The sequence below is a fragment of the Callithrix jacchus genome, chromosome 10 (assembly GCF_049354715.1).
Source record: "Callithrix jacchus isolate 240 chromosome 10, calJac240_pri, whole genome shotgun sequence".
Lineage (NCBI taxonomy): Eukaryota > Metazoa > Chordata > Mammalia > Primates > Cebidae > Callithrix > Callithrix jacchus.
Window position 1 is genome coordinate 78,825,337 of NC_133511.1, and position 20,989 is coordinate 78,846,325.

Here is a 20,989-nt window from a genome sequence, read left to right on the forward strand (position 1 = left end):
ACTATGTGAAGTTGCCACTGGCGGTCACCTGAAGTTATGTGGGTGTCATTAATTGAATTTTTGAAAAAATGAATGCTAGTATTTGTAGGAATTTGCAGTGCAGACAGGCAGCCTTTCAACCAGTGCATATCGTAATTAGAGCAAGCTTTTAAGATTCTTTGAAGTACTAAATGTTTATCAAATTCAAATGGGGTGCCAGTCTGCACAATAAAGGGGCCCTTGGTGATGTTTTTAAAAATCATCTATTTTGTAGATGTAAATATATGCCATAATTAGCAGGAAGTAACTTGAAGAGCTTTGGCTGAGTTTATTCCTATTATTCTTATTTAAAACAGCTGTGGCAGGCTGGCTACAGCTGCTGTCCCATCATTGGGTTAGGCAGGGTGTAGGACCGAAGGGAACACACTCAAAGACACTCTTTTTTTCTGAAGGCAGCTCTTTCACTCCCCCCTAAATGCAGGTTTTCTTGCTGAGGAGCTGTCTCACGCTGGCCCAGCTCCCCACCACCCACCCCAAGCCTCTGGATGTCAGTGGGACTGGCTTCAAGGGTCTTAACCAGGATGCAGATGCATGCAAATGAGTTGGGCAAGGAGCATTTGAGAGCAGCCAGCTTTCTCCAGACCCCCGCATCCCCCCCATGGCAGTGCTGCCTTAAGGAGCACTTTTGCCCCACAGCTCCAGGCTTATTGCAGAGCGATTGTCCTTTGGCGCCTGTGGGAGCAGCTGCGAGGCCGCACTGTGTGCCCTGCCTGGCTGAGCTTCACCATGTGGCAGGCCTGGATGGCTGCCCACCATAGGGCCCAGCTCCCAGCACCTCCCGCCAAGGAGCCAGATGCTACCATTGGAAAAAATTGCTTCACAATTTGAAATCTTGGTCCTTTGATCATTGCTCAGAGAGGATGAAGAGGAGAGGTTCAAAGTGGTTTAAAATGCCAGCGTCTCCTTGCAGCCATCAGTGCCCATTACACTGTCTCTGGTTAGGGACAGTCCTCTTGATGTTTTTATTTTTGTAACCACGCCATTCTTCCCAGCTCTTCCAAGCCCTCTGGATAGGAAGGAAAGGTCCACAGCTTGCTTCTGACCCTGTACCCATGCTGTCTGCCGCCGCCCACCCCCCCTTCCCCTCCCGCCTCCCGCCTCCCGTCTTAGAGGTGATCTGCTTGCCTTTGTTCCAGCAGGCTTTTCCCCAGTGAAGCTGGTAATGAAGTAGTTGTCATTGGCCTAAATGTTGCTGCCGAGTGAGCTGCTCACTCCTATTCTTTGCTGGCAAGAGTAGCCTTCACTTCCTGATCCTTCTGCTCCCACAGCCAGGTCTCCAGGGGATGGAGGTTTTGCAGAGATGATCCACTTTGTTCCCTGGCCTAGCACCCACCTCCAAGGACTTTACATCCCACATACTTGGGTGGAAACCATTACATTTTTAATATTTACCCCCAAAAGGCAAAAACATGAAATTAAACAGAACAGATCCAGGATGGCTGGGCGGTGGCTCATGCTTATAATCCCAGCACTTTGGGAGGCTGAGGCAGGTGGATCACTTGATATCAGGAGTTTGAGACCAGCCTGGCCAACATGGTGAAACCCCATCTCTACTAAAAAATACAAAAATGAGTGGGGTGGCATGCGCCTATAATCCTGGCTACTTGGGTGGCTGAGGCAGGAGAATCACTTGAACCCAGAAAGCAGAAGTTGCAGTGAGTCGACATTGTGCCACTGCACTCCAGCCTGGGCAGCAGGCAGCAAAGTGAGACTCTGTCTTGGGGGTGGGGGGGTAGAGAGAACAAATCCGTGAATAAATGGGCTTACTGAGTAAAAGGTAATAGAGGAAAAACCAATCTAGACTCTTGTCTGGGGACTTAAACTGTCAGTTGTGAAAGTAATGAGTGTAAGAGAAGGATGATGTGGGGAGGAATTTGGAAACTTTTGATGGGGTGTATTTTCTTTTCTGTTGCTGTTCACTTCCTCTGCCCATCATTGAAACCTGCTTCTGCTTTTTGTTGTTTTTTGAGACTTGCCCACAAATAGACCTCTTAAAGTCTTTAATTCACTCAACACATGTGTTAATGATGGCCTTTTTGTTAAATTTCCAGAAAGAATTCTGTAACATGTCTACTTCTGTCTTTGTGGGAAAGATGATCATTTTGTACCTGTTTAAGCTGTTATACTCAATACATAAAAGCCATCATAAACACGTCTGAAAAAGTCCTAACTTTTCTGTTTGGATAAAGCCAATGTTGCATCTGTGTCACACACCCGACAAATGTGAGTTGGGGCCAGGACTGGCTCCATGGTGACAGTCTTTATCGTATTTATTGATTATAAACTCTCATCTCATTGAGGAAAGGTGTCTAGATATGACTTGAGGCTCTGTCTTCATCTCTGTTATGGTCAATATTTCAAATTGACAAGGTAACAGGAGTGATTATAGGTATTGTAATGTAATCTGTATAGTACATTAGAGATTACAGATGAATTTCATATACATTATCTCCTCATCTTACCACCGTGACCTTTGGAAACAGGTCATCTGCTCTGTGGATAAAAATGAGACAAGTGAGACCCAAAAAGTGATTCTAAATTCCTCGTTTCTGCTGCCTGTGCTGTCAGTCCAGTGTCTGAGATGAGATGTCAGATGAGAGGCAGCATTCACAGATGCCTGGACCAGTGTCGGATTGGATGGGATGAATGGAGGTCTGAACTCCAGATAGTTTTAACAAAAGTAAATATAGAACTGGAATCTTAGGAAGCAGACAGAACCCGAAGAACTACATGGGTGAGAGGAGTAGATGGTGACGTTAAGGAAGAAAGGAAAGATAATTGCAGAATTGTCTTACAGAAGTCTTCTTAGGTCTGTGGTACCTTCTGGATAGATGTTACAGAGGAGCTTATTTTCATCTTAACAGGTATGATAGGCTGAATCATGGATCCCTAGAGATGCCTCCTCTATAGCCAGGGTATCTGTTGATAATGGTACATTACATGGAAAAGGGGAATTAAAAGTTGTTAATCAGCAGATAGCGTATCTTGGATTGTCTAAGTGAGCCTGGCATGGTCCCAAGCTCCCTTAAAAGGAGGAGAGGGAGACAAAAGAAGACATCCGGAGAGATGACAGCTGGCATTGTGAGAAGGATTCTGCTGGTGTTTCTGGCTTCAAAAATGGAGTATGGGGCGCCAGGACAAGGAATGTAGGTGGTCTCAGAAGCTGAAAGAGGCAAGGAAACAGAGCCCTCCTCAGAGTCTCTGTCTAGTAAGGAGTGTATCCCTTCCAGTTCCTTGATCTTAGCCTGCTGAGGACGGAATTAAATTTCTGACCTATAGGAATATAAAATAGTCTTGTTTTAAGCCAGTAAATTTGTGGTAATTTGTTACAGTAGCAGAAAAAATTAATATAACAGGAAAAAGAACTAACAGTTAAGACTGTCTAGCAAAATTATTTATAAATAGAGATAGGGTCTTATAATAATAAATTATTAAATATAGTTATAAATAGAGATGGGGTCTTGCTGTCTTGCCCAGGCTGGCCTGAAACTCCTGGCCTTAAGTGGTCACCGTGCCCAGCCCAGCAGCATTATTGAAGTAATGATTTTCCTGTGTCTGAAAGTATTCAGCTTTAAGGCAGTGCAAGTTGGGATGCTGCACAAAGGATTCTGGTTTTAGAGGTAGGAGAGAGTTACCTCTGAACTAAGTTTCAGCTTAGAGTTTAGGGTCTCTGTTTCTAGAGCAAACAGGGAGAAGATTTCTTAGAAGGGCTAATTTCCCTGGACATACATTCCCAAGCCATATTTCTAAGTGTTTTGTTTTTTTGTTTGTTGTTGAGACCGAGTTTTACTCTTGTTGGCGAGACCGAGTTTTACTCTTGTTGGCCAGGCTGGAGTGCAATGGCACAATCTCAGCTCTCCACAACCTCCGTCTCCTGGGTTTAAGCAATTTTCCTGACTTGGCCTCCTGAATTGCTGGGATTACAGGCATGCACCACCATGCCCAGCTAATTTTGTATTTTTAGTAGAGACAGGGTTTCTCCATGTTGGTCAGGCTGGTCTCAAACTCCTGAGCTCAGGTGATCCGCCTGCCTCGGCCTCCCAAAGTGCTGTGATTACAGGCCCACGCCTGGCCCTAAGGGTTGTTTTTAACACTGCAGAACCTGGCCCATAACCAGCCTTTTTTGACTAGCTTGTGCCCACAAGATGGGATATAGTTTAATTTTGGAATTTATTGGAGAGATAAGTTCTACTAGTTTAAACTGTTTCTTGGATTTTTGTATTTACTTACTTTTAGAAAATATCCTGTGATTAGGTAAAAGCTAATTAGGCAGAAATAGTTTGTATCTCTGATAGTGTACATTTTTGAAAACTCATTTTCTTACCTTCAGAACTGCATGAAATGGTTTTGTTTTCCACCTGGAGTTTTCAGTTGGGAGGGGGAACGTGTCAGTAGGGTAGATAATGAACTCTGCAAATCCCGGACTCTAAATTAGAGTTTGCCTCCTTTGTTGTTGACTTAATGCTAGCATTCTTTCTTTGATATTACCTCTGCTTCATGGGAGTTCAGTGACTGCATTTCTTTCTGGAATAGCCATAACACTATCAGCTGACAGATTATTATCTTTTACATCAATACGTCCTCCTAGAAAATTCCTGAAGAGTATCTATGATATGGTTGGATAGCTACATAATTATGTTCCATGTCCAGAGGTGATTGAAAAGCAGTTGTAATAGCACATTGGTTATTAGTTGGGAAGCCTTTTAAAATCTAATCCCTTAAATTTACACTAATAGTTAAATATAGAATTTTCTCAAACTGTTTGTCCTTACCTCTTACCTCAATGAAGGATAAGATGCGCATAGATGCTATGACCGAGCAATTGCACTCCTAGGAAAACCCAACAGAAACGCATCCATATGTTCATCAAAAGCATATCCCAAGAATGTTCATAGTAGCACTCGTCATAATAGGTCCATTTGGAAGCCTATAGATCATGGCATTTTTCATTCAATGGAATATTCTACAGTAATGAGGATGAATGAATGATATACGACAACATGGTTGAATCTCACAAATAATGCTGAGTGAACAAAACTAAACACAAGAGTAAACACTGTGTAGTTTCACTTGCTTAAAGTTCAAAAATCAGACAAAAAAATGTGTAATGTTTTAGGATCATAGTTACACTGGCAAGGTGTGTGGGTGATTGTGTCTGGAAGGAAGGATATTAAGAGGAGGGAGGGACTTGCATTTCTTCATCTGTGTGCTGATTCACTTGAGGAGAATTAAGCTGTAAACTTCCAATTTGTGTACTTCTCTGACTGTATATTTTAATTTTATGTAGAAATGTTAACTTTGACAACTTTAAAACTTACAATTTGTTGGGATGGTTTCTGAGGGTAGGTTGGGTATTCTTTATTATTATCTTTGTTTTGAATAATTTTATCATTGTGACTGCAGATCATCCATCCCAAATAAAAGCTATATTAAAATTGGGGAATTCTAAGAGACAATGGTAGATACTGAGATGGTGGGAATGGTCTGCCCCAGCTGCAGGCAATAAGGACGTTGCTTGGCTGTAGGGAATTTACACACAGTGGCAAAACCATCTTAAAAAATCCATTTTCTTTTTTTAATTATCACATTAACTTACAAAACCTCGTTTGTTAGCCTAAGTCCTAAATAAATTGGTGAAGTTAGTGTTGAATTTTTATTTTTTTAATTAATTTTTTTTGAGACAGCATCTAGTACTGTTGCCCAGGCTGGAGTACAGTGGCACAAATCATGGCTCACTGCAGCCTCAAACTCCTGGGCTCAAGGAAGCTTCCTGCCTCAGCCTCCCAAGTAGCTGGGACTACAGATCACCACATCCAGCTAATTAAAAATATATATATTTGTAGGGATAGACTCTCCCTGTGTTGTCCAGGCTGGTCTGGAACCCCTGGGCTCAAGCGATCCCCCTGCCTCAACCTCTGAAAGTGCTAGGATTACAAGTGTGAACCATTGTGCCCAGCAGAATTTTTATTTTATTCGTATATATATACACACACACACACACACACACACACACACACATTTACAATATATATAATGTTGAATTTTTATTTTATATATAAAACAACTATATGCTTCAAATTAGCATGCACATTCTCCATTGTATTACTTCTCCATTAGTAATGCCTGTGGACTCAGCCTCGGACTCACTTCAGGTGCAGTCTGAGTCCACAGTCCCCATGGTGCTACTTGTTCCAGTGGTTAAATAGATTCTCCAGTGAGCAGCAGTAGCAGAATGATGATGAAGATGAGGAAACAACTTTTTTCCCATTCCTTCATTCTCTATTTCTGCTTTTGGAATTTTTATGTTTAAAGTTTTAAATAACTAAGATAGAGTGTTGGTTACTATTGAAAGTCATTTTGTCAAATAAAGGAAGCGGGTCTTAAAAATGTGTCAGATCTGCTGGGTATGCCACTGCTGTGGGACAGTTGCTTTCACCAGTGTAACTTAAGCATGGAACCTTGTACAGACAGAAGCATAACACTAGTGAACATACTCAGCATTTTTACTAACATCAAATCTTGGTGAATGTCATTCTGAACTTAGTTAACATTTTAAAATTATATATATTGGCAGATTATTTTGTATATTTTAAGTAAGTTAAGGTTGTCAGTTTTTAAAAACAATCTATTTACTCTCTCAGTTACCCCCTGCCCCTCACACACAAATGCTTATTTCACTATGTTCCCTTCCACTTTCCACTCTATATACCAAAACCACTAGACACCCCCACAACCCCCCCTTGCTTAGAGATAGGCTCTCGCTATGTTGTCCAAGCTGGTCTCAAACTCCTGGGCATAAATGAGCCTCCTGCCTCAGCCTCGTGAGTAACTGGGAATGCTGGTGTGCTACCACACCCAGCTGGCTGGACTGTATTTGATTATTTAATAGTCTTTCAGAACAACTTGATTACATCAAAATCAACTAGTATAATGTTAGCTCACAATGTATTCATAACACATGAATACTCCCTTTCAAAGCTGGGAATTTAAAGTTGAAAGAAAAATAAAAATAACTTCGAATGCACCTCTCAACACAAACTTATTGCAGCATTGTTGGGAAGCATCCTAAATATTCACCAGTAGAGCGTGTTTTAAATTATGGCATATTAGCCTGGCATGGTGGCTCACGCTTGTTATCCCAGCGCTTTGGGAGGCCAAGGTGGGTGGATCATGAGGTCAGGAGTTCAGGACCAGCCTGGCCAAGATGGTGAAACCTTGTCTCTACTAAAAATAGAAAAGTTAGCTGGGCATGGTGGCAGATGTCTGTAATCGCAGATACTCAGGAGGCTGAGGCAGGAGAATTGCTTGAACCCAGGAGGCGTAGGTTGCAGTGAGCTGAGATTACGCCACTGCACTCCAGCCTGGGTGGCAGAGTAAGGCTCCATCTCAAAAAAAAGAAAAATTACCGCATATCTGTGCTATAGAACAGATTGCAGCCAGTAGAAAGTGTGGCTATTCATTATTTTAAACGCCTGTACTTTATAATACTGAAATTCCATATTAGTACTATACGAGTTTTAAGATGTCTATGTACGTATATATATATGTTTAATGCAAGGTTTTAGAAAAGTTAATATAATGTGCTACTATTTGTGTGAAAAAGGAGGAATGTATGTGCTTAAATATTTAAGTGCTAAATATCTCTGAAAGGACACTTGAGAAATGGATAATGCTGGTTACCCTTAGGGAGGTTGACAAATTTGGGGGTCGATGCCTTTTTTACAGTTTTATTTTTCCCCCCTCTATTTACCACATGCATGTTTTTACTTAAAAAAAATGCTGGAACGTTTTGGCACAAGCTACATCATAATAATAAGCATTAATCCTGCCACCATAAAGCAACTGAGCTGCTGTTCACAGCAAAGTATTCTAAGGTGGCAGCAAAGTAAGGCAGCGGCAGTTCTTGAAGGTAACACTACCATGTGGAAAGCTCAGTGGGAATTCCAGTGTTCAGAGCCCCTGTGTGCCTGGGGCATATGGTAGCCCTTTGCCCCTGGAGGTTGGAGCTCAGTTAGACAGAGGGGCCTCATCAGCCTTGGGAGCTCAGATGTTGTTCTCAGTTAAGGAAAGATATGCATGATTTCCTGCTAAGCTGCTCTTTTCTGGAGCCAAATGTTAAACCTTTAAATGTGAGAAAAATGCACCCCTGGGTATTTTTATTTATTTATGATCTATACCCCATAAAATCCAAAAAGCAGAATATGAGAAAACTCACTACATTTATGGGTAACGTAAAACTGGATAAGTACAAGTTAAAGCAGATTGGAAACGAGTAAAAGGAACTATACCCTGACTGCTAGTAGCTATTAGAAGCACCTCGGGCAAGTTAATTACTGTAAGTGAACTCTGAATTTAGCTTTGCATTTTTGGCACATAAGGTGAAAAGGGGAATGTGGGGTACATGGTTCTCTTTGTTTGTCGGCAGAAAATAGGAAGAGTTGCCTAAGGAGATGGACATTTTCCTAATAACCAATTGAAGAAAGATATTTAAATACAAGTATTTATTTTAAAGGATATAAGATGACTCGTCTTAGTGGTTAGTGCCTGTCAAGGTACAAAAATTAGCCAGTCAGAATCTGCCAAATCTGGTGTAATTAAGTGCCTCACACCTGTAATCTCAGGTGAGAGTGACTGAGGCGGGCAGATCACTTGAGGCCAGGAGTTCAAGACCAGCCTAGTCACTACTAGAAATACAAAAATTAGTTGGGTGTGGTGGCACATGCCTGTAATCTCAGCTACTTGGGAGGCTGAGACAGGAGAATCTATTGAACCTGGGAGGCAGAGGTTGCAGTGAACCTCACACCACTGCACTCCAACCTAAGGGACAGAGCCCGACCCTGTCTCAAGGCGGGGAAAAGAAAAGCCAAACCTCACAAAATATAAAATCTCATTTGAGTGTGAGATCCATGTACCTCTGCTTCAACAGCCACCATAGCAGCCCACATTTTATCATCTGTTGCTTGAACTGCTATAATGGCTCCTGGTATATGTATACATTCTCTCTGCTCTCTCCTGGAGTCTTCTCCGAGCTGTGGTCAGAGGTGCCTTTTGAATGCAGAGCTGACTGTGCCCTGTCACTGTTCCAGGCTTGTCCGCTCACTGTCTTCTTTGGTCTCAGGATATGAGACCCAAGCCCTCCCACCTCCCCAGCTTTCCTTTCATCCTCTCTCTCTTGCTTTTTCTTTAGTCCTTCTTTCTGGCTGTGTGCCCTTTGAGCACCCTATTCTCTCTTATGGAATGTTCCTTCTTACCTAAGCCTCATCTTTCTTGGGATCTGAACTGCATCATCATCAGAAGCGCCCTTGACCTTGGGGACCCACTCTCCACAGATTGTGCTCATATCCCCCTGTACCTCTCTCCCTGGTGCTTAGCTCTGTGTGGTATGCTCATCATTTAATCGTAAGCCTCAGGAGAGCAGGCCCTGGCTCAGCTTTTGCTTGTTCTTATCTCCAGCTCCGAACACTGTGCCTGATGTGGAGCAGGGTGTTGGTAGATATTTGAGGGAAGGAAACTATTACTCTGTGGCCATCTTGGTCTGTTTTGTGCTGCTACAACAGAATGCCACCGCCTAGGTAAATTATAAAGAACAGAAATTTATTTCTCACATTTCTAGAGGCTGGGATGTCCAAGATCAAGGCTGTCACATCTGGTGGAAAGCAGATTAAGGGCCAGAGAGAGCCAATTTACTCCTGGAAGCCCTATTTATAGTAGCATTAACCCATATGCAAGGACAGAGACTCAACACCTAAACCCCTCCCAGTAGGCTTCACCTCCCAGCACTGTTGCACTGGGGATTAAGTTTCCAATGTATGTATTTGGGGGGAACATTCAGACTACAGCAGTGATCCAAACACTGCAGCAGCCAGTTTCTCCAGGGGACATTGCATCCTGCTGAAGACATTTCTCTCTGAAACACAGTACTAATCACATCACTTCCTTAGCACTCAAGCTCTAAAGGGGTCTCCATGTCCTACAGAATATAATCTATTCCCCTTTTTAGCCCCGCATAACCTGTACCCTAGTTGCACTTCCAAACTCCCAGTCTAAGGTCCTTAGTCCATGCACAGAAGATAGAATATAGCACTCCAGGCCTTTGCCTGCACTGTACCCCAGCCTTCCCTGCATGTGCCAATCTAAATCATTCCTGAACTGAGACCTCCAGTGGAAAGTCATGGCTTCTGTTGCTGGAACTCTAAGTATCTTTTACATGGTACTTATTTCTATCTGAATTATAGTTATTTTATTTATCTTCCATATTAGTTGTAGCCAAGACCTGTACATTGTTTAGCATGAACCTCTCGTAGTAGGTACTTAATAAAATGTGTTAAATGAATGGCAACTTATGTTCATTATTTAACATCTTTGTAAGCCCGTCTTTATTAGGAACAATTTCCCCTCCAGATATTCTAATTTTTAATAAAGCGTGTGTGTGTGTGTGTGTGTGTGTGTATGACAAATGTCTAGTCAGCTGCAGTCTCTTGTTTTTTTTTTTTTAAAAAAATCTCTGAAGATGAGTGAATATGAATCCAATTGATATTCTGCGTTCTGTGCATACTTCAGAGACCTTGTGGATCTTTTATTGCAAGGTAGTAGTATTCTGATACTGAATGCAAGAAAGTAAAACAAAATCAGTACATGTAGCATGTCATTTCAAGAGAGGACTGTCCAAATTAGCATCCTCTTCAAAAAATGAGGTGGGCATTTAATTTGTTTCTAGATGAGCATCACCTTCCCAAGCCAGCCTCTGTCTTCATTCAGGAAGTGGAGGTCTTACTCTGAAAATTAATGCTCGCTGCCATGACTCCTGGGATGAGAGAATAACCCACACCTCCATTTCCTTTCCAACAGGCTGATTTAAACTGCAATATTCAAGATGATGCTGGGGCTTTTTATGGTGTAACCAGTCAGTACGAGAGTTCTGAAAATATGACAGTCACCTGTTCCACCAAAGTTTGCTCCTTTGGGAAGCAAGTAGTAGAAAAAGTAGAGGTAAGTTGGCCTCTCTATATTGGAAACTTCGTTCAAGGACAGATTGTTGCCTTCCTTTAAACCTTCCTTGGGGCAGAGAGCTGTACTTTTTGAATGTCTCCTTCTTACCTTCTGTATTAGTTCGTTCTCACACTGCTATGAAGACGTACCTGAAACCGGGTAGTTCATGAAGAAAAGACATTTCATTGACTCACAGTTCCACAGGCTTAACAGGAACCATGATTTGGGGGTTTAAGGAAATGTAGAATGATGGTGGTGGAAGGGGAGGGGGAAGCAAGGCATGTATTCTCATAGCAGCAGGAGGAAGGTCGGTGGGAACAACCGAACACTTTTCAACTATCAGATCTGGTGAGAACTCCCACAGTATCATGAGAACAGCATGGGAAGAAACTGTCTCCATGATCCAATCACCTTCCACCAGGCCTTCTGCAGTCCCCTCCTCCGATGTGGGGATTACATTTCGAGGTCAGATTTGGGTGGGGACACAGCCAAACCTTATCACCCTCCTTCTTTCCCCCACTTCTTTTTCCTGTTTCTTCTAAAAGGCAAAGTGATTTGGAAGCACCTGAAAGGAAGCAAATGGGAAGTCCTGTGCCAGCCCTCTGTGTCTGAAGTCGACTGTACCCTGCTCAGCCAGTGCTGTGCACCTCCTCGTGAGGCTTGTGGGGTAGCCTGTCATGAAAGCTGGATTGAGATAGGCTCTACCACTCAGAATGATGCCCTTCCTACACCCAACCTCTAGATCCAATGGCACTCCCAGGCATTGTAAATAAAAGTCAAGGTGGTAGTCAGATGATTGGCACCTGCCCTCTGAAACCATGACACCTTGAGTTTGATACTGTTGCTTTTGCCATTTCCACTACCTTTGTTTTTTAATTGTTTTAGATAGATTTTATTATATGTTAAGATCCAGTATCTTTATGGCTGTTATATTTCATTCCTTACTCCCTTTAAAAAGATGTATATTTGTTTGATCGGGGTGAGTTGCTTTGTTTAATAATGCTTGTCGTTGGCATTCTTTAAAGGTTGTATTTTCTAGTGTCTTCTACCTATCACCCAATTAATTGATCCATGTTCACTGAGCAGTTTTTATTTGCAGTGGCCCTGGACCTTTCAGGTTCAAGAGCACACCTTAGCTGTACAAAGACCGTGCTGAGGAGGGAGAGAGGGAGACAGGTATATTTCTTAAGACCTTGGGCTAAGCAGTGAGGATTTGGGATGCTGCAGACCTGCATAGCACAAGCCCCCTGAGCACAGGGCAGGCCTTGTGAGAATGGTGTTGAGGAAAGGTTATGCTGGCAGAAGAGGATCCAGGGGAGTTGACTTAGATGGATAATTTAAGCTTAGGGGTCATGGGCTTTCCCACAGTGGTGGCAGTGGGAATCCAGAAAGACATTTTGAATGGAACTTAGAAACTAACGGGATATTAATGAGGAAGAGTCAAAAGTCACACTCACATTTTATGCTTGGAAGGATAGAAATAAGGAAATAAGGTGTTCAAGAGGAAATAGGTAATGATTATAGACACAAGGCTAGAACTTGGATGACAGGTTAAAAACTGAAAATATAAATTGGGAATCCTGAGCATTAAGGATTGGGAATGGAGACCTAGCTGCAGAGAGGGAATAGAAAGGGCACAGGAATAAGGATTAAATTTGGAGAGTAGCCACCAGCCCTGGGATGAGTAGAGGGAGACATAAACAGAAGAGCAGAGGACAAAAATGAGTGGGGAGGAGGGGAACTGGCTCATCATAGCATCTGGGAAGCCCAGGGAAAGGGGAGGTGAGAAAGTGGCTGTATCATGAGTCAGGGCTGAGACTCCTGGAACCAGATGACCTCCATTTCCTCTAAGAAGGAGGAAGCAGAGTTACCTATGGGTGATTGGGAATGTGGAAGATGGGGGTTATGCAGTGTTGGTGAATAGCCAAGTTGTCAGGGATGTTCTCTGTAGATTGAATTCCCTGCCTGGACAGGTGCATTTGAGAACAGACGAACCAGACAGCTTACTCAGTTTCCTAAATTTCAAATGGTGTCCTCAGATGAGGACACCCAAAGCTATTTGCAAGTTCAGGGAGCAGGGAGAGGTTTATTTTGACTGATAAAATCACAGGAATTTTCATAGAGAAGGTGGTATGTGTGGCAGGTGGGGTTTACATTTAAGCCTTTTATCTGTTTAGAATGTATGTCTGCATTTGGTATGGAGTAGTAGTCTACTTATATTTTTCTTCCAAATAGCCATTTGTATCAAAACCACGAAGTGATTCATTCTTTTCCAGTTGAACACATCTGCCCCCTTTAAATTACCATATATTCTGAGAGCTATTCCTGGAGTCTCATTCGAGTCCACGCACAATTTGTCTCTGTATCATGTTGATTGGGTTACAGTGGCTTTATAGTATATTCTGGTATTTGATGAGGCAAGTCAGTCTCACTTTTCTTTATTTTCATATATTTTCTAAGCTAGTAACCAACATCTATTTTTCCAAATAATTCAGTCAAACATATAAAGAAAAACAAAAACCTTGTTTGAGCAATCTAATTGTAATTGCATCAGATTTACATTTTTTGGGGGAAAATTCATATTAAGTCTTTCCAGTCATGAACCTATTGGCATTCTCATTTCATTTTATGTATTTTAATAAGATTCTACCATTTTCATCTTTCCTACAAGTTTGTCTCTTTCTTATTAAATACATTTCTAAATATTATATGTTACAGTTTCCTATTTCTAGATTTGAATGAATAGAATAGAGAAAAGCTCTTGGTTTTGCATATCCGTCTTCAATATGGCCATCTTAGCAAATTCTCATACTTTAGTTTTTCCCCAGATTTCTGGGATAGCCTTGTATAGTTAACTGACATTGGTTGAAAAAGTTTTGGTATTTTGCCATTTAGGATTGTATTTACTGTAGGCTTTTATTAATGGTCTTTATTACTAATTTAAGTGTTTTCTTTCTATTCCTATTTTGCTTAGGATTTTTATTAGTTATAGCTATAATACGTTATCAAATGCCTTTTAGCATCTGTTGCTATATGAAGATTTTCTTCCAAGTTGTTGACATAAGTTAATACATTTCCTCAGTGTGTATGAAACACCACAGCATTCCTGAAACAGTCCTACTTTGGATGCATTGCTGCATTCTATTTGCTGATATTTTACACAGAAATTTTACATTACATTTCCTAAGTAATATTCGTCTATCCTTTTTGTTTTTTGAGGATGGGGTCACACTGTGTCACCCACACTGGAGTGCAGTGGCATGATCTTGGCTCACTGCACCTTGGCCTCACTGGGCTCAAGTGATCCTCTCACCCCAGCCTCCTGAGTAGCTGGGACTACAGGCATGCACCACCATGCCTGGCTAATTTTTTGTATTGTTTTGTAGAAATTTGGTTTTGCCATATAGCCCAGGCTGGTCTGGAACTTCTGGGCTCAAGCGATCTGCCCACGTCAGCCTACCAAAGTGCTAAGATTAAAGGTATGAGCTGCCACACACAACTGTATACTTTTTTCAATAATCTCTTTGCCAAATATCAGTCTTGAATATACACTAGTTTTATAAAAAGAATAACAGTGGAAATAACTATTCTTTTTTTAGAAATATTTATTTTTTAATTGCATTTTAGGTTTGGGGTACATGTGAAGAACATGCAAGATTGTTGCATAGGTATAAACATGGCAGCATGATTTGCTGCCTTCCTCCCCTTCACCTTTATCTGGCATTTCTCCCCATGCTGTCTCTCCCCAGTTTCCCTGCCAACAGACACAGTGTGTGATGCTCCCCTCCTTGTGCCCATGTGTTCTCATTGTTCAACGCCCGCCTATGAGTGAGAACATGTGGTGTTTGATTTTCTGTTCTTGTGTCAGTTTGCTGAGAATGATGGTTTCCAGGTTCATCCAAGCCCCTACAAAGGACACAAACTCATCGTTTTTGATGGCTGCATGGTGTCTATGTGCCACATTTTCCCTGTCCAGTCTATCATCGATGAGCATTTGGGTTGGTTCCAGGTCTTTGCTGTTGTAAACAGTGCTGCAATGAACATTCGTGTGCATGTGTCCTTATAGTAGAATGATTTATAATCCTTTGGATATATATGCAGTAATGGGATTGCTGGGTCAAATGGAATTTCTGTTTCTAGGTCCTTGAGGAATCGCCACACTGTCTTCCACAATGGTTGAACTAATTTACACTCCCACCAACAGTGTAAAAGTGTTCCTATTTCTACACATCCTCTCCAGCATCTGTTGTCTCCAGATTTTTTAATGATCGCCATTCTAACTGGCATGAGATGGTTATCTCAATGTAGATATTGCATTTCTCTAATGTCCAGTGATGATGAGCATTTTTTCATATGTTTGTTGGCCTCATGTATGTCTTCTTTTGTAAAGTGACTGTTCATATCCTTTGCCCACTTTTGAATGGGCTTGTTTGTTTTTTTCTTATAAATCTGTTTTAGTTCCTTGTAAATTCTGGATATCAGCCCTTTGTCAGATGGGTGGACTGCAAAAAATTTTTTCGCATTCTGTTGGTTGCTGATTCACTCTAATGACTGTTTCTTTTGCTGGGCAGAAGCTGTGGAGTTTGATTAGGTCCCATTTGTCTATTTTGGCTTTCGTTGCCAATCCTTTTGGTGTTTTGGTCATGAAGTCCTTTCCTACTCCTATGTCCTGAATCGTTTTGCCTAGATTTTCTTCTAGGGTTTTTATGGTGTTAGGTCTTATGTTTAAGTTTTTAATCCATCTGGAGTTAATTTTAGTGAAAGGTGTCAGGAAGGGGTCCAGTTTCTGCTTTCTCTACATGGCTAGCCAGTTTTCCCAACACCATTTATTAAACAGGGAATCCTTTCCCCATTACTTGTTTTTGTCAGGTTTGTCAAAGATCAGATGGTTGTAGATATGTTGTGTTGCCTCCAAGGCCTCTGTTCTATTCCATTGGTCTATATCTCTGTTTTGGTACCTGTACCATGCTATTTTGATTACAGTAGCCCTGTCATATAGTTTGAAGTCCAGTAGTGTCATGTCTCCCGCTTTGTTCTTTTTACTTAGAATTGACTTGGCTATGCAGGCTCTCTTTTTGGTTCCATGTGAAGTTTAAGGTGTTTTTTCCAGTTCTGTGAAGAAGTCATTGGTAGCTTGATGGGGATAGCGTTGATTCTGTAAATTACTTTGGGCAGTATGGCCATTTTCACGATATTGATTCTTCCTAACCATGAACATAGAATGTTTCTCCATCTGTTTGTGTCCTCCCTTATTTCATTGAGCAGTGGCTTATAGTTCTCCTTGAAGAGGTCCTTTACGTTCCTTGTTAGTTGTATTCCTAGGTATTTTATTCTGTTTGTAGCAGTTGTGAATAGCAGTTCGTTCTTGATTTGGCTCTCTTTAAGTCTGTTATTGGTGTATAGGAATGCTTGTGATTTTTGCACATTGATTTTGTATCCTGAGACTTTGCTGAAGTTGCTTATCAGTTTCAGGAGATTTCGGGGTGAAACAATGGGGTCTTCTAAATATACAATCATGTCATCTGCAAATAGAAACAATTTGACTTCCTCCTTTCCTATTTGAATACCCTTTATTTCTTTCTCTTGCCTGATTGTTCTGGCTAGAACTTCCAGTACTATACTGAATAGGAGTGGTGAGAGAGGACATCCTTGTCTGGTGCCAGATTTCAAAGGGAATGCTTCCAGTTTTTGCCCATTCAGTATAATATTGGTTGTTCGTTTGTCGTAAATAGCTTTTATTATTTTGAGATACGTTCTGTCAATACCTAGTTTATTTTAGCCCTTTATGCTAAAAACCCTTTGAATTTTGTCAAAGGCCTTCTCTGCATCAATTGAGATAATCATGTGGTTTGTGTCTTTGGTTCTGTTTATATGGTGAATTACGTTTATAGACTTGCATATGTTGAACCAGCCTTGCATCCCTGGGATGAATCCTACTTGATCATGATGAATAAGTTTTTTGATATGCTGTTGCAATCAGCTTGCCAGTATTTTATTGAAGATTTTTGCATCTATGTTCATCATGGATATTGGCCTGAAGCTTTCTTCTCTTGTTGAGTCTCTGCCAGGTTTTGGTATCAGGATGTTGGTCTCATAAAATGATTTGGGAAGGATTCCCTCTTTCTGGATTATTTGGAATAGAAGAAATGGTACCAGCTCCTCTTTGTATGTCTGGTAGAATTCAGCTGTGAACCCATCTGGACCTGGGCATTTTTCGGGTGATAGGCTGTTAATTGCTGCCTCAACTTCAAACCTTGTTATTTGTCTATTCAGGGTTTCGACTTCTTCCTGGTTTAGGCTTGGGAGGGTGCAGGTGTCCAGGAATTTATCCATTTCTTCCAGGTTTACTAGTTTATGTGCATAGAGTTGTTTGTAATATTCTCTAATGATGGTTTGAATTTCTGTGGAATCTGTGATGATATCCCCTTTATTGTTTTTTATTTCATCTGTTTGATTATTCTCTCTTTTCTTTTTTATTAATCTTGCTAGTAGTCTGTCTATTTTGTTACCTTTTCAAAAAACCAGCTCTTGGATTTATTGATTTTTTTTGAAGGGTTTTTTTTTGTGTCTCTATCTCCTTCAGTTCTGCTCTGATCTTACTTATTTCTTGTCTTGTGCTAGGTTTTGAGTTTTTTTGATCTTGCTCCTCTAGGTCTTTCAATTTTGACGGTAGGGTGTCAATTTTAGATTTCTCCTTGCTTCTCATTTGGGCATTTATTGCTATATATTTTCATTTAGAGACTGCTTTATATGTGTCCCAGAGATTCTGGTTCATTCTTGTTAGTTTCAAAGAACATCTTTTATTTCTGCCTTCATTTCATTGTTTATCCAGTCAATTCAAGAGACAGTTGTTTAGTTTCCATGAAGCTGTGCGGTTCTGAGTTAGTTTCTGAATTCTGAGTTCTAACTTGATTGCACTGTGGTCTGAGAGACTGTTATGATTTCCATTCTTTTGCATTTGCTGAGGAGTGATTTACTCCAATTATGTGGTCAATTTTAGAGTAGGTGTGATGTGGTGCTGAGAAGAATGTATATCTGTGGATTTGGGTTGTAGAGTTCTGAAAATGTCTATTAGGTTTGCTTGGTCCAGGTCTGAGTTCAAGTCCTGGATACCCTAGTTAATTTTCTGTCTCGTTCATCTAATATTGACAATGGGGTATTAAAGTCTCCACTATTACTGTGTGGGAGTCTAAGTCTCTTTGTAAGTCATTAAGAACTTACCTTATGTATCTGGGTGCTCCTGTATTGGGTGCGTATATATTTAGAATCATTGGCTCTTCTTGTTGCATTGATCCTTTTACCATTATGTAATGTCCTTCTTTGTCCCTTTTGATCTTTGTTGGTTTAAAGTCTATTTTATCAGAGATGAGAATTGCAACTCCTGCTTTTTTTTTTTTTTTTTTTTGCTCTCCATTTGCTTGGTAAATCTTCCTCCATCCCTATATTTTGAGCCTTTGTGTATCCTTGCGTGTTAGATGGATTTCCTGGAAACAGCACACTGATAGGTTTTGGCTTTTTATCCAATTTGCCAGTCTGTGTCTTTTGATTGGGGCATTTAGCCCATTTACATTTAGGGTTAATATTGTTATGTGTGAATTTGATACTGCCATGTTGATGCTAGCTGGCTGTTTTGCCCCTTAGTTGATGCAGTTTCTTCATTGTGTTGATGCTCTTTACCATTTGATATGTTTTTGGAGTGGTTGGTACTGGTTCCTTTCTATGTATAGTGCCTCTTTCAGGAGCTCTTGTAAAGCAGGCCTGGTGGTGATGGAACCTCTGAGTACTTGCTTGTTCACAAAGGATTTTATTTTTCCTTCACTTATGAAGCTCAGTTTGGCTGGATGTGATATTCTGGGTTGAAAGTTCTTTTTCTTTAAGGATGTTGAATATTGTCCCTCACTCTCTTCTGGCTTCTATGGTTTCTGCTGAGAGATCTGCTGTGAGTCTGATGGGCTTCCCTTTGTGGGTAACCTGACCTTTCTCTCTGGCTGCCCTTAGCATTTTCTCCTTCATTTCAACCCTGGTGAATCTGACGATTATGTGCCTTGGGGTTGCTCTTCTTGAGGAATATCTTTGTGGGGTTCTCTGTATTTCCTGGACTTGAATATTGGCCTGCCTTGCTAGGTTGGGGAAGTTTTCCTGGATAATATCCTGAAGAGTAATTTCCAGCTTGGATTCATTGTCTCTGTCACGTTCAGGTACACCTATCAAATGTAGATTAGGTCTTTTCACATAGTCCCATATTTCTGGGAGACTTTGTTCATTCTTTTTTACCATTTTTTTCTCTAATCTCTCCTTCTCGTTTTATTTCATTGAGTTGATCTTCGACCTCTAGTATCCTTTCTTCTGTGTGGTCAGTTCGGCTGTTGAAACTTGTGCATGCTTCGCGAAGTTCTCGTATTGTGTTTTTTAGTTCCATCAATTCACTTATATTCCTTTCTATGTTGTCTATTCTCATTAGTATTTCCTCAAATCTTTTTTCAAGGTTCTTAGTTTCTTTGCATTGGGTTAGAACATGTTCTTTTAGCTCACAGAAGTTTCTTATTACCCACTTTTTGAAGCGTGATTCTGTCAATTCATCACACTCATTCTCCATCCAGCCTTGTTCCTTTGCTGGTGAGGAGTTGTGATCCCTTGGAGGAGGAGAGGTGTTCTGGTTTTGGGTGCTTTCATCCTTTTTGCACTGGTTTCTTCCCATCTTTGTGGATTTATCCACCTGTTGTCTTTGTAGTTGTTGACTTTCAGATTGGGTCTCTGAGAGGATGTCCAGTTTGTTGATGATGAAGTTATTTCCTTCTGTTTCTTAGTTTTTCTTCTAACAGTCTGGCCCCTCTGCTTTAGGACTGCTGAGGTCCACTTCAGGCCCTGCTTGCCTGGGGATTACCTGCAGCAGCTGCAGAACAGTAAGAGTTGCTGCCAGTTTCTTCTTCTGCTATCTTTGTCCCAGAAGGATATCCGCCAAATGTCAGTCTGAGCTCTCCTTTATGAGGTGACTCTTTGGATATACAGGGGTCAAGGAGCTGCTTGAGGAGACAGTCTGTCCACTATAGGAGCTCAAGTGTTGAGCAGTGATCTCCGTTGTTCATTTAGAGCTGCTGGGCAGGTACGTTTAAGTCTGCTGCAGAAGAACTCATAAACTCCTTTCTCTTTTTTCCCCAGGTGCTGTGTCCCAAGGAGTTAGGGCTTTATTTATGAGTTTCCATTGTGCTGCTGCCTTTTTATCAGGGCTGCCCTGCCTAGGGAGGAGGCAGCCTAGTCACTGTCTGCCTGCAGAGCCTTTGCTGAGCTGCTGTGGGCTCCACCCAGCTGCTGTGTGAACTTCCCTGCAGTCCTGTTTATATGGGTGTAGTTAGAACTGCCTCAGCAAAGTTGGCCCACCTTTGTAATGGCCGACTCTCTCTGTAGTGGCAGGTTGCCTCAGCGATGGCAGGCTGCTTCAGCAATGGCGGACTACCTCCGTAGTGGTGGAGTGTCTCAGTAATGGTGGACACCCCTCCCCCACAGAGCTGGACCTTCCCGGGTTCAGCTGTGCTTGCTTTGAAACTCTCAACCCAGAGAGTTTCCAGTTGCTATTTTTTTGTGGGGGTGGGACCAGCTGAGCCTGATCACCTGGCTCCCTGCCTCAGAGCCTCTTTTTTCAGTTGAATGGTTGACTCTCTCCCAGGTGTTCCAGTCACCTGTTGAAAAAGTGCCGGGATCTGTGTGATTTCCTGTGCGGCGACCCACTGCACCTGCTGAAACAGCAGTGCTGAGATTCACAGCTTATTTTGGCCGGGGAATCTCCTGGCCTGGCTCCCTGTTTCAGTCCCCTTTTTAATCATATGAATCGGTGACTCTGCCTTCCTGGAGCTCCAATCGCCAGCTAAAATGGTGCCCGGACCTGTGTATTTTGTACGGAGAAGTGCCGCCCCGGGGTGCCAGCAAAGCAGCGGCACTGGCGACCCGTGGGGCTCCTCCACCT

The 20,989-nt window shown here is 41.7% G+C and overlaps 1 protein-coding gene across 15 annotated transcripts in view; it reads left to right on the top strand.

Annotated features, from left to right (window-relative positions):
• The window catches only part of TEAD1 (TEA domain transcription factor 1), a 273,925-nt gene that overhangs the window by 237,746 nt on the left and 15,190 nt on the right, over window positions 1-20,989 (top strand). For all 15 annotated transcript variants that reach the window (XM_078340545.1, XM_035265829.3, XM_035265833.3 and 12 more), the window contains one exon: window positions 10,888-11,028. In XM_078340545.1, the coding sequence (XP_078196671.1) occupies window positions 10,888-11,028 (141 nt within the window). The remainder of the gene's footprint in view (window positions 1-10,887; window positions 11,029-20,989) is intronic.